Source organism: Pholis gunnellus (assembly GCF_910591455.1).
Source record: "Pholis gunnellus genome assembly, chromosome: 14".
NCBI classification, from domain to species: domain Eukaryota; kingdom Metazoa; phylum Chordata; class Actinopteri; order Perciformes; family Pholidae; genus Pholis; species Pholis gunnellus.
Window position 1 is genome coordinate 9,283,830 of NC_136541.1, and position 13,377 is coordinate 9,297,206.

At 41.8% G+C, this 13,377-nt stretch overlaps 1 protein-coding gene across 1 annotated transcript; it reads left to right on the forward strand.

Annotated features, from left to right (window-relative positions):
* Nucleotides 1-573: 573 nt before the first annotated feature.
* Nucleotides 574-2,480, forward strand: tmem200cb (transmembrane protein 200C-b; the record flags this gene model as incomplete). Its single annotated transcript, XM_079173516.1, has 1 exon — nucleotides 574-2,480. One exon carries the CDS (start codon nucleotides 574-576, stop codon nucleotides 2,140-2,142), a length of 1,569 nt encoding a protein of 522 aa, XP_079029642.1. The 3' UTR covers nucleotides 2,143-2,480.
* Nucleotides 2,481-13,377: the final 10,897 nt, after the last annotated feature.

Genomic DNA, 13,377 nt, shown 5'->3' on the forward strand with positions numbered 1-13,377 from the left:
CCACTAACTGTCATCAGATTGTGATTCAAATGTTGCTAAATCCTCTGAAGTACGTGTGTTTAGTCCCTCTCATGTCAAACCAGTAAGAGGAGTAAAGACAAAAATGAAATACGTAAATATTCTCTCAAAAATGTTCTTACTGTGGCAGAAATATGTTTGTTCATGTCGGACCACCCCAGCGCTGATTGTAAGAAGCTGACTGAGAAAATAGGTTCTCAGGGCCCTCAGAAGGTATCATAACTAGATCGTCATACCATAAATCCCTTAACATTTCAGTTTATATCATGTTTTAGTGGTGCTCATCACCAAACAAATTTTAATTAATTGTCACAGAGTGAACCTGCGGCCTTCGAGGTCCCTGAGGGTTAGTTGCAGCTTTGCCTGGTTGACAATCCTTGAATGTATGGTAAATCTGGATTACATGTGTAATCTCTCAGTGAAATGAACAAATTCACTCCGTGGCTCTAAATGTCTAAACCCTTTTCTTATCATGTAAATCATGAAACTAATACTGTCTTTTTTTATTTTGTGTCCCGCCAGGTTGAGTGACAAGCCTGCAGTCCAATCGTCACCATGATAGCCACAGGCGGCCTGCTGCGCATGAACAGGCGCCAGGATTCCCTCCGCTCCAAAAACCGGGCGGAAAACAAAAGGAAGCGGAAATCCAAGAAAAAGAAGAAGAACGATGTGGTGGTGGTGAAGGGGAAGCTCAACCTGTGCTCCCCGGCCGGTTTTGTGGCTGGCGTGGGACTTATAGTTCTCATGGTGGGAATTTCGATGGCGGTACTGGGCTACTGGCCCAGCCAAAACCAGCAGCAGTACCAGGAGCGCCGCAGAACTGGAGGATACCAAACCAACAGGATGAGCTACTCCAAGAGTCTGCCTGTTTCCTCTAACCTGACCCGTAACAAGCCTCCCTCCGAACAATCCGGTTTATTCAACCAGAGTCATTCTAACAGCAGCGGCCCCGACCCCGCCCCTCACTGTGGCTTCCTGTGTGACTTCCTGAATAATTACCTGTACTCAGACAATCTGAAAGTCTTTGGACCGCTGGTGATGGGAATCGGCATTTTCCTCTTCATCTGCGCCAATGCAGTCCTCCATGAAAACCGAGACAAGAAAACCAAAATCATCAACCTGAGGGACATCTACTCCACAGTTATAGATCTACACAGCATACGGTCGAAGGAGTACTCGCCTCTAAACGGTTTGGTGAACTACACTCAGTCGAGGAGTGCCGAGGGCCAGTCGGGCCAGTTCCCTGCGAGCGGGACGCTTACTCGCAGCTCCTGGCCCTCCACTGGCCTCAGTTTCCAGGGCGAGTTGGGCGGCGATGACGTGTTCAGACGCCCGTCGTTGGCCAGCAGGCCTCGGAGCTGGTCCAGAGATGTCCAGACCTTCACGGACACCATCTACAGCATCTACAAAGACTACAGCAATAGCAGCGAGCAGGCGCCGCAGCCCCGGCAGTGGGAGACCACCTCCATCGTCACCTCCTCTGTAAACGCGTTCACCCTCCCCGTGATCAAACTGAACAACTGTGAGGTGGAGGAGTCTCAGAGAACGGAAGCAGAGGGACGCTCCGAGGAAGGGGTCGTCATCGAGGCTGCCGCTGAAACCATTAGCGAGGAAGGACAAACCAGCGGCAGCCAGACTGGCGAGAGGGACGTCAAGGAGGACGCCTCGACGACGGATTCCCCGCCGCCCAATCGGAGCCGCGAGGACATAGCCGCGGAAACAGCTGACCAACAGGGGGCGCCGCGGGCTCAGCCTCAGCCACCGTGGACCCAGCTGTTTCCTCCATCGCCTGTTGCCAGGGCAATGGGGTCACAAATGTCGCTCAACTCCCTCACGGATCAGCCCAGGTCTGTACGCCGCTGCAGCCTGTCTGTGTCTGTGTGCCGTCAAGGCGACAGAGCCAGGCGCTTCAGCTGCCCCCGTCTGGAGCGCTCCAACAGTAAGGGCTACATCAAACTGGCTGACCTGGGGGGCGAGTCCTTCGAAGCCCCCGACACGGACACTTATTTAGTGGCAACCGAACAGGAAGTAGCAACAGACACAGACGCAGCAGCAGCAGCAGCGGGGGAAGAAGCTCAGGGAGAGGACAGTCTGGTGACATCCTTCACCTCTGCAGAATCCTAGACTTTTTGCTGACGAGCCTCTGGAAGCTGTTTGATGTCTTCTTCTTTGCTTCGTGTCTTCTTCTCTGATTGCTGACGTGAAGCGTAATGGGAATCTGGAGCGTAAGCAGCTAAGGACTATTGAAACATAGCCATGAACACTCAAGAGCAAGGCTCTTTATAAATACCACATCCACAGCTCAATATTCAGATGTAATTTTTCTATTTTTTCAATGTAGCAAGAGCAATACTAAAGACTTGTAAGAAGATTTAGTAAAGATTTCTAACAAAAACAGAAAATCTGATCTGATGAGATTTCATTTTTCTTTTGTATAACAGTAGGGCAAACAATGTAGCCTGTAGAATTGCCAAAACTATCACTGAGAACTACTGTCTGACATGTTGTACTGTAGCATTGAAATATGCCACAGAAAAATAAATAGTCTAGAATTGTTTCTCTGCATCGTTGTGTGAATACCACGTGAATAGGTGAACTGAATTGAATCTCAGGTAGACGTTTGGTTTAGGATCAGGACCTTGAGGACAAGGTCTTCCCTGTGCACACTTGTTTATATGAAACATTCATGGTTGAATAAACTTGACTGTAACACTCCTCCTGCCGGGTCTCGTAGTTGTCCTTGTTTGATAGTAGATGAAGTAAAGCCGATGCCAATAGTTTGTTTGCTCCATATAGGTTTTAGAAAAAATAAATGGAAACAAATGAAAAGCTGTGGGACTCTGAGTGGTTAAGTGTGCGGTAATCCTGCAGATGGTATAGATTTTGACTTCCTGCACTTCAGCAGCATTTCTCCTCATTACTGGGAAAGACTGCAGTGGTATTGATGTTACACTGTCCATGCTAACTGAACTGAGACCAGTAACCTATAAGTGACATTTACAACGGCCTTTTTATTAATTGGCTTCACAGTTAAAAAGTGGAAATCAACAGAGGCTTATCTGCTGATTCAGATGAGTGACAAAAAAGAAAAATGAGTATACTGTACGCGTCTTAACAAGGTGTTTTTAGAACAACCCCAACATTTCCCACAAGTGTTCAAGTGGGTTGAGATCTGGTGACTGCGAAGGCAAATGCATATAGTTCACTATATTTACTATTCCTGCCCTGTATGGAAACATCTGCAATCATTATGTTTCTGCTCTTTTTATTCGGAGGTTTTCTTTAATCTGTCACCTGTTTTGTTTGTGGTTCTTCTGCACTTGTGCATATAGTTATGCAAATACATTGCTCATAGCTTTCAATGATGGAAATGAACAAAGTACATATATTCAAGTAGTACTTGGGTGAAATTGTATGGTACTTTTCTGGATTACTTCTAATTTCTGCTACTTTAATTAATACTTCTACATACATTTAAGAGTAAGCATTGTACTTTTTACTCCATTACATTTATTTGACAGATTCACTGTAGTCAAGTTACTTTGCATCTTACTGTAAGGTTGTGTATATACAAAATGCACTGAGTTGCCAATTAGGTATTTTTTTAATTTTGTTTATTTTTTAACTTCTTTTATTTGTTTACACAGTAGCACAATACAAGTGACCAACATGAAGACATATGAAACATATACACATATTGTACTACGCATGTAGGTCAGTGTGTGCTTGTGTGGAGGGGTGTGTAGAGCGTGAAAGGGAAGATAATATTAAGAAGGAAGGAGAGGGAAGAAGAAAAAGGGGTTAAAGATTTATCGCAGGACTGCTGTATTAGACTGCTTTAGTTTTAGCTCGGTGTAGGCCTAGCTAAAAAAAGAAAAAAGGCAACTGGGTGTGTGTTACAGATTTAAACTACCTTATAGGCCAGGAGACACATCAAGTATAAAACAGTTTAGATAGCTCCACTTTGACCAGCAATAACAATAAAATGCTACTTAATTCATCACTAAAAATAATCCAATAATCCAAACAAGTACTTTTACTTTTGATGCTTATAGCTTATTTGCTTATAATACTTATAATACTTATCATGAAGTAACATGATTACAAGGCTTTTACTGGTTGTATGCTGTTATATAATGGTGTACATTTACATGTAGGTGTTACTTTTACTTAGCCTCTGATTACTTCTTCCACCAATGAATTTCACATTTATTTTACTTCTTAGTACTAGCCTAAATACAGGAAATACAAACTATGCAATCGACATTATCTACAAGTTCAGCCATCGTTCAAACCACTTTGGTTTGCAGACTTTTACCATGAAGCATCTGAATGCAGCTCAAGCTAACGAGGCCATCTAGTGGTCATGTGACACATGGATGACCATCAGACGTCCGTCCTTCATCCTGCAAAGCTCCACCAGGTGGCACTGGGACTTTGCAGCCTGCGTCGTCACCGTGGGCGTGCCCGTTTACAAGTACTACGGGGGCCGATTTCTTCTATCTGAGGCAGGAGGGGCGGGGTTAGCTCGGCCCCGTCTCTGGGAAGGTTTGCCAAAGTCGGCGCCTACAGGTGTCTGGTCCTTTTCACCCGGACGAGCACCGCGTCGGAATTCCTGGTCTCCGGTAACAAACTCACACACACACACACACACACACGCACACACACACACTGGTGTCAGCTGGTGTTTAGGGAGCGTGGTTCATGTCATTATAGTCAGGTAAAGCGTTTATTACAGTTGTTCGTGCGCTGCACAACTTCCCTACGTATCAACATTTGACTGTGAAATAATGTGGGCAGCATCGACATACAGTTATTACATTACAGCGGTTATTGGCATTGTTTTATGTTCGATTTCCAGAAACCAATCTCTCAGTAAATGTTTTGTTTCATGTTTTTAAATGATATTTCTCTCTCTCTCTGTTTCAAACACCGGGGTTTTCCAACACGCTGACGCGGCTGCTGCTACTTTCCCCCGTGACTCGGGACTGTGAAATGGTGAGTACACGTGTTTGCTCACGAAAGTGGGAAGTATGTCACGTAAACACGGAGGCAGTTCACACGTAATCGGTAGAGACACATGTCTGACTGAGTGTATGAAACGAGAGATCCGTTTTAGCGGAACTAATTAAGGCTATAAGGTCAAACAGAAGGCCAAAGTGCCATTTTAAGGATCAAGGGTCACTGGGATCACAAATGTTGCTTTACCAACTTTTTTGAAACTACTGTGTTGTGCAAAAGGTTGGTGGAGCAGCTCTTTAAAAGAAAAGTTCAAAAACTACTTCAGTTTAATATAACTAAACCAAACCCTCAACAATATTTACTTAGGTCACTTTTTGGGACCTTACATTGACTTCCATTGATTTACTGGAGTGTTGCCCTAACCATAACTACTTGCCTAACCCTTACCTTAACCAATTAACTAAAATCATCGTTAACCTGATCTTAAGTCTGTGTCTCTCCAAAGGTAGCCTCGGTTAGGAACACACACTAACCTAATCAAAACGTTGCTGGGCACAGGCAGACAGTTCGGAAATGGGAAGTCATCACAGCATGTGTTTCCGCTTGTATTCTCCCCAAAATAGAAATGTGCATGAATCAATGAATGAAGAGCTCTTTGAACTTAAGACTTTTTACTGCGCACACTAACTTAAAGAGGTACTGAAACTTTACTGTGCGGTGATTATTTTTAAAACATTTTGTAATGACCCAAGATCTATATGGCTGTAATAAACTCGTATTATATATTTTTTTAATTGGACTGTGGCTTTATACAGGGCCACATGGTCACTGTCATAGTTCAGTAGTTTTAATGAAGGTGACTGTACAGGACCGGGGAGATAAGGCCGGCCAAAGTCTGCCGGACTTGTCATGTCCACTGGCTGGTGGTAGCATGTACAGCGCTGCATGTTAAGCATTCATGAGTAGATGATTATAAGCATTTGCTGAGCTGGTGCTTTTGCTGTCACCGTGACTGACTTTTGTCTTCAAGAGATCTTAGTATGCAAAATGCACTTTGAGTATGTCAGGCCATATAAGCAGGGGCGGTAGTGTTATGTCCTTCCATACTGATTTTATATTATTTGAAATTGGCCTAAGATTTAAAGACTAATTATAAATGACAGTGGATTCCCACATAGAAGAGTGTTTGGTTGCTCCCTTAAACTTGTACTTCAATATAGTCAAAACTCTCAGAAAGCCAGAAACTAAAGTTCATATGTTGCATTCTAGAGATAGAATAGTCCGAAATAACAAGACAGCCCCTAAAAAGTGCTGAAAATGTGATTTCAAACCGACAATAACAAAGTGGTTTGACCTCTTGGGAGCAATGGAAACAAGTTATGAACATTGACATGTGATCATCACCTTTTAAACTGGTTAGCAAACCGCTGCTTATTCACGCATCCAGCAGTTACAGGACAAAATAGTAACACATTTTTTAAGTCTGCTTGGGTCCAACTGGCAAATTTAGGTCCTTTTTATTAGCTCTCTTATAGCTTTGCTTTTGGTTTCTACCAACTCTTGAGGGAAATATCTGTCAGCTAAATGCTCCACCAGCTAGTCCCTCACTGTGTCTGTCTGCTGTTTGGTGCTAAGCAGCAAGTGTACGGTGAGTTTTTACAGCATTTTCTGAAAACAACTCCCTGATGCGCCCGAAAGCGACGCTATGAGAGCAGTGAGAGCGAACCAAAGCAGTGAAGTTGTGGGCCAGACAGCTAAACAATGAGCCGATACTCACTTTACAGCAGGAGCTGCAGGTTTTTTGGGGATAATTCTCAGTATATTCGTCACTACGAGGGACCTCGTTTACATTAGACGTTATCATTTTGACGCATTGTTATAATAATATTGATAAAGCTAAAGGCGGACTAGTCGGCATGATGACGTTTTGTAGTTTCTTTTTAGCCTCTTGTTAGCAACTGCCTTTTTTTAAGATTCAAAATTCACGAGTGGGATATTAACTAACATATGGTATGTGTTAGAACAAAATGTTAAAATCTGTTGAGCTTGTGTTAACCACAGACCTGATTCCAGGCATCAAACCAAAACCCATTCCAAAAAAACATTGAGTTTGAGAGAAGGGAACCAAGAGTGCAGAAATGCTGACTCATTTCCTGGGTTTTAGGACTCAATACTGCTTAATTCTATTTATTAAAAGTATTTTCTTCAGGAGTGTGATCAAGGTTTGATCAGATTTGATTGCCAGTGACCAAACAGCTCGCAAACACTGTCATATATATATATATATACTGTAAATTACGTGATACCAGCTGTAACATGGAGAAAGTGTCTTTACATTTTGTGGGTGACCATGTTAGTTGCCTGGTTTTTCAAAGCCGGGCCACTTGAACTCAGGAAGGTTGTAATTATAGACAAACAGCAGGGAATTTCCCAACTCTGACTTTGACTGGAATGCAGCATAATGTACAAGAGCGTCTTGTTTCATCAGGTATGATGTCTGAAGATGTTGTTTAGGTGTTATAATTGAAAGGCCAGTTTTGGTGGCTTACAGTAGAGAACATCTTGTGACCTTTCGGGGAATGCTTTTGAAGTTTATTTAATTGTGTGTCAGGCTGACATAACAAGATAAACTCTTCATTCTGTGGCTCGAGATCATTCATTCATTCATGTTCATAATTAAAGCTCATTCTGTTGCAGACTTCTCTCTACAGGAGAGATTTCCTGCTGGTGTTTTTGATGTAGTATTGCCAGTGATAAAGACTATCTCTGCCTATTTATCTTAGGAATTAAGATCAGTACCACTGTCAGATCAGTTCACGATCAACAGCGCTGCTGGCGTTTTACAAAAGGTGTGTGTGTGTGTGTGTGTGTGTGTGTGTGTGTGTGTGTGTGTGTGTGTGTGTGTGTGTGTGTGTGTGTGTGTGTGTGTGTGTGTGTGTGTGTGTGTGTGTGTGTGTGTGTGTGTGTGTGAGAGTCAGAGTCAGAGCTAGAGGTTAAAGGTGAAAAGAAATAGTCTGGAAAATCTCTGGCATTATCAAGATTTAGTGATAAGACATGCAGAGGTTGGAGTAAAGTCATTTCTTAAGAAATTCTTTGGACTAAAAGGGCTGAGTCAAATATTGAGTTATTACATTATGCCCTCAACCTTCCCACAGAGTGCACTCTGTATGATCAGGATTGTGGGCCAGTTATTCAACTAGAACTGGAATAAAAACCATATGTTTAGATCTCCACAGCTGTTTTTTTTTATCATATTGGAGAATTGGAGCTTGACAGAAAAATTGTCTGCAACTATTTTGATAAATGCTACATTTACTTTTCAGTAACTTAATTTCAGACCAAATTAAGATAGTAAACAACTGTTTTATTGTGACTTTCATGATGAAAAGGTCGTCGCAGCTCGGATCATCATGTAATTAAGAAGTGTCCATCAACAAATGTCCCCGAGCAAGACACTGAACTTCTTCCTGCTGACTTGTTATTTCTACTGTAACATCAAGAGCATCCGCCTGAAGTGCAAAATGCAAATGAAACCATCAACACAGATTCCTTGTCAGTTGAAGTGAGCTGAACTCGACACGTGAGTGCAGTGCACTTCGGGGGCTGACGGAGATAACACCTATGACTCAATCTTGTTTAGTGGAGAGATAAGCTTGTTGGGAGTTTTGTTATCTCCCAGTGTTGCCTGATCACTTGAGAGCAGCATGAGGCTGCCGTTGCCTTATAAAGCTACAGCTCATGGGGTGGCACCTTGACACTCACAGGGTATTTATAGTCTTTGAAGTCATCCCACAAATGTGCTATTGTAAAGGAACTTTTGTTTCTTTGTCCTTGCCTTAGTTTATCCAAACTATTACATATCCCACATTATTTTTTCTATTATTATGTAACTAAACATAGAAAACAAACAGATGCATTATAGCCCAACCATACTAGTCAATATTAGTATTCATATTTGGAAGTTTAAAAAATACGGATCCTTTAGATTTGTTGTTCTTGGTGTTTGGTCCTAAATGAAATATCTAAACAATTATATGATGGATTTCCATGAAATTGGTAGAAACTATTCATATTTGCTTCAGGATAGTAATTCTGGTGATCCCCTAACATCAGCACGTTAGCATTTGTTAGCATTTAGCTTAGCGCTGTAAGTACACAGAGCTGCTAGCATGACTGTAGACTCTTAGTGGTGGTCGAATAGTCCTTTATGCTTAGGAGGGTTCTTAACTTAGGGAAATGACCTGGAAGTATCTAACAGGCAGCCCTGATAAGAGCTGGTCTAATTCTATAAGCGCAAAGGAAAAGTGCATCAATGCTTCCTTTCTTATCTCCTTTACGACAGGTGATAGTGGCGTCCCACAATTCCATGCGACAGCACCACAGCATACCCACGTCAATAACATCTGCTGAGGCCTATTTACGTAGCCTCGTGTAAGGGCAGTCGGATTCTCTCAACACCGCATAGTTTTTTCCTAAATCCTCAACAATTCTTCTTCACATCTTTTCCTTGAGCTCATGATGTTTTCCATCCAGGTCAAGGAAAAGTGGTGAAGAAATGTTTTTATCATGAATACTATTAGAGTGGCAAAAAAGCAACGTACTTCTTTTTCGGAACGAGCTTTTCGCGCCGCGCACAAGAGAATCAACCAATCAAGTCCCTATTTGAACATATTGTGTCCTTTTGGTTTACAAAGAAAAGAGAATGCTGTAAAAATGAAATCAATTCTGTGATTTAAATTATTCTCCTTAGTTGAAACGCTGATACCCATAGAGAGCTCTAAAAGGGAAGAATGATTCTAAATTCTGCCTCCAACCACATATGTTCCGCCCCTCCCTTTCTCTGAAAATGCCTGGTCTCTAATCACTTGACGGGCACAATCATTAGCCTACTGCTTTCCAAAGGTTACAAACGCAGAACACATTTACGAGTCCTTCGAGATAAGATGTGCTTCCTACATGCAAAAAAAAAAAACAAGAAGGGGAGTGCTCCTCATTATCTTATTAATAACCCCTTTTCGCATTAAACTGCACCGTGTACCCTTGGCTTTATATGAAAGGGAGCCAAAGTTGAAAATAATGACTTTTCTAAAGTGTGATGACAGAGTGTGGGCGCTTTGGCCCAGTTGGGGTCGTCAAAATCAGACTCTAAATTGGCCCGTATGCTTGCTGACCTGCAGGCCTTTGAGAGTGAAAGCGCTTACAGCTGAGTAGAGCTGGACAGCAGGGGATAGTAGCTTTGGTTAGTTAACTTAAAGGTGGAAGAAGAAAGCAGAGCTGGAGCCAATTTGACTTTGAGTTCATTGAGTTCGAGGGTAACAAGGGCCCGGTAAAGTCCCTGGTTGTTATGTATAAAAGACAAAATGGAAATGTATTTCTGTGTTTGGGCAGAGATCTTTTCCCCTGACCTTTTTTAAAAAAAAATTAGAACACACAGATACTTTGCCATGTATTGTAAGGGACATAACTCAATATAACTATGTATTGATGAAGTGCCAGCTTGCTTGTTCTGACCGCAGCACTGGAAATTGATTAGCTGTAATGAGGTTCATACTGTTAATGAGTTTAGAGTATATACACATTTTCATACACACAAGGATTTCATGTTTTTTCTCCCAGATCTTAGTCTCGCAGCACTACTAGTGTTAAATATACCACTAATTTGAAATCCATTCATTTGACATGCTTTACTTTCATTTCAATCATTAAATGCCAAATTGCTGTGTAAGCAGATCAGCATCATGCAACTTTCTTCCTGTAAGTCACGAATCATGTAAAATAGAAGCGATAGTGGCAGCATTGCTAGTTCATTTAGTATGAAAAGGACGACATAACCTTGCGTTTCACAATTATGTTAATACTTGAGAGAGAACAGACGATGGAATTCAAGGCTATCCGAGTTCAAGGTCGGGCCTCGGAGCAGATGAGCTGCACAGGAACTAAGTGTCTATACGCAGCAGAAAAAAGTGAAGAGTTAAGCAGCCACATAAGCTACGCAGAGTCCAGAGATCACATGTTGTCTGTCTTGTGTGGTATTAATCATACTGCTGACCAAGGGCTGTTCTGGAGGCTCTGAGGAGATTTGCACTCACACTTATCTGCAGGTCACTATACATACAGAGAGTGAGAACTCATAGACAGTAGAAACTCTATTTTTGAAGAGGCGTGGGCCTGATTTTAGAATTTCCTTGAAGTGTTTAATTATCTGGAAGATGTTTCACTTTGAGATGTTTTCCCATTTGTCAGTCAAACACAGTGGGTTAACGTATCAAGTCCTGTACAGCGGAGATTATTTACTGAATACAATAAAGCTGGTCAGCAGTTATACATTTTCACTGAGGAAGGCCTGAGTGTGCTGCCTGGTTTATATTACACACTGATTAAAAGAATTGAAAATAGAAATGAAGTATGCTTTCATACATTTCAGCTTTGACTGTCGTATTTCATTGGTTGTGCCGAGTTGGCTGTTAGTAGATGCTGTCTTTTGCTTTTGTTTTCTGTCTTTATACATCGATATATACATTTTAACATTGCCCGTATGTGAGAATTGACATTTCCTTTCGGAGATAAGCGACTCCTTCACTTACAGCTTAAGATTGTTCCCTGCATTACAGGCGCACAGTCACCACCCACTGGTCAGACGGGCCGTGATGAGCAATGTCTCAGACGATAAGTCTGCTCATGACAACACTGTGCCAGACTCCACCTGCTCTAAATGTAGATAACTATTGTTTGGCTGTGCAGTGGACAGCTAATTAGTTGTTCCTGCTTAATGTGCAGTGTGTCTTCTCAGAGAGACATATTGCGGTGATGTTTATTATAACAATCATGTCTGTGCTTAAAAAAAAAAAACAAGAAATGAAGGGGGGGAAGTGAAATAACCTATCTTGAGAAATGGTAGAATAACTGTGTGAAATTAGTGTTTTACCGTAATGATCGCTGAAAATGTAAGGCTTCCTCTCCTCATGTTGTCACCTCAGTAAAATCACATTCTTAGACCTTTTATGGTTACTGGAGTTATGACATTAGACTCAGCAGAGATACTGCCATGAGTTATTACTGTGTCACCGTGAAAAACTATCCTCCTTACAGCCCTCGTCGGCTATTATTTCTCCTCACTGCGTCGAGGGTTGCAGGAATATTTGTGTTACGCCCTTTGTTTGGCTACTGCTGCTCTAAACCTCACTCTACTCACTGATGGCTGCTTGTAAAGTTAAGGAATTTAAACTTGCACGTGAAGAAGCTCAATCCCCTTTGGATTGTAATGTGATTATATGTCTTCAATGTAAAACATTCATTGTTGTTGTCGGTGTTGTTTTTTATGAGCTGTCTTACAATTAGCTAGAGGAGGAGCCAGTTGTCTGGCTGCCTGTAGGAGTGGACCTGTGTGCGTTAGTTCATTTACCCTCTACTATCTGCAAAGCATGCCTGCTATGTGTCTGTCACCATTTAGGGAATTCATGAATGACTGCGGCAGAAAATTCTCTGAAGCCGTAATGTGCACGATTGTGTGTTTTTGTATTTGCATATACTGTAAACTGTTGGCATGTGGTATCCTACTTGAGCATGAAAGCAATTAGATGAAATAAAAGTCAAATGGGTGACCGAGTTGGGTCAAGTTCCCACTGGGAGGCGGGAGGCAAAACCCTAAAATCCCCAGAGGGAACAACCCAGACACTAATTAAAATAAAATACTTTTATGTCTGTATTTGTGCACGCACAACCACATGTATGTACCTTGAGGAGGGCAGCAGATGTGTGTGTGTGTGTTTGTGCGTGTGTGTGTGCGTGTGTGTGTGTGTGTGTGTGTGTGTGTGTGTGTGTGTGTGTGTGTGTGTGTGTGTGTGTGTGTGTGTGTGTGTGTGTGTGTGTGTGTGTGTGTGTGTGTGTGTGTGTGTGTGTGAGAGACGGTGTGTTCATGTGCTCACTATATTGGTTTCTTTTAATATGTCTTGGATTATGTTTTTCATTTGGAGAATATTTGAAAGTGCTCCAGACTGGGAGCGTACAGTCAGTAAGTCTTTCAGAAGCATTTTTCTGTGGCTGGTACAGGGTGAGCTAATTTTAACTACTTGATTTACTGTTGAGTACCTTTAATCTATAGCAATGCATCATATTTAATGAGCTCGTCAAAGCTTTTCGGTGTATAATTTAACGGTAAAATATTCTGGTGAACAGAACGGTTGTTAGAGATTCAGCTAATAATTGCTTACATTATAGATTAATCTGCTGATTACTTTCTTGATTAATTGTATGAAATATGAGACAATGCTGAACAATATCATGGGGATATTTCATCAAATTGCATGTTTTGTTCAACCAACAGTCCAAAATACAAAGATATTCAGTTTACTCTTTCACAAGAGAAAGAAAAGCAGAACATCCTCACAATTGAGACGC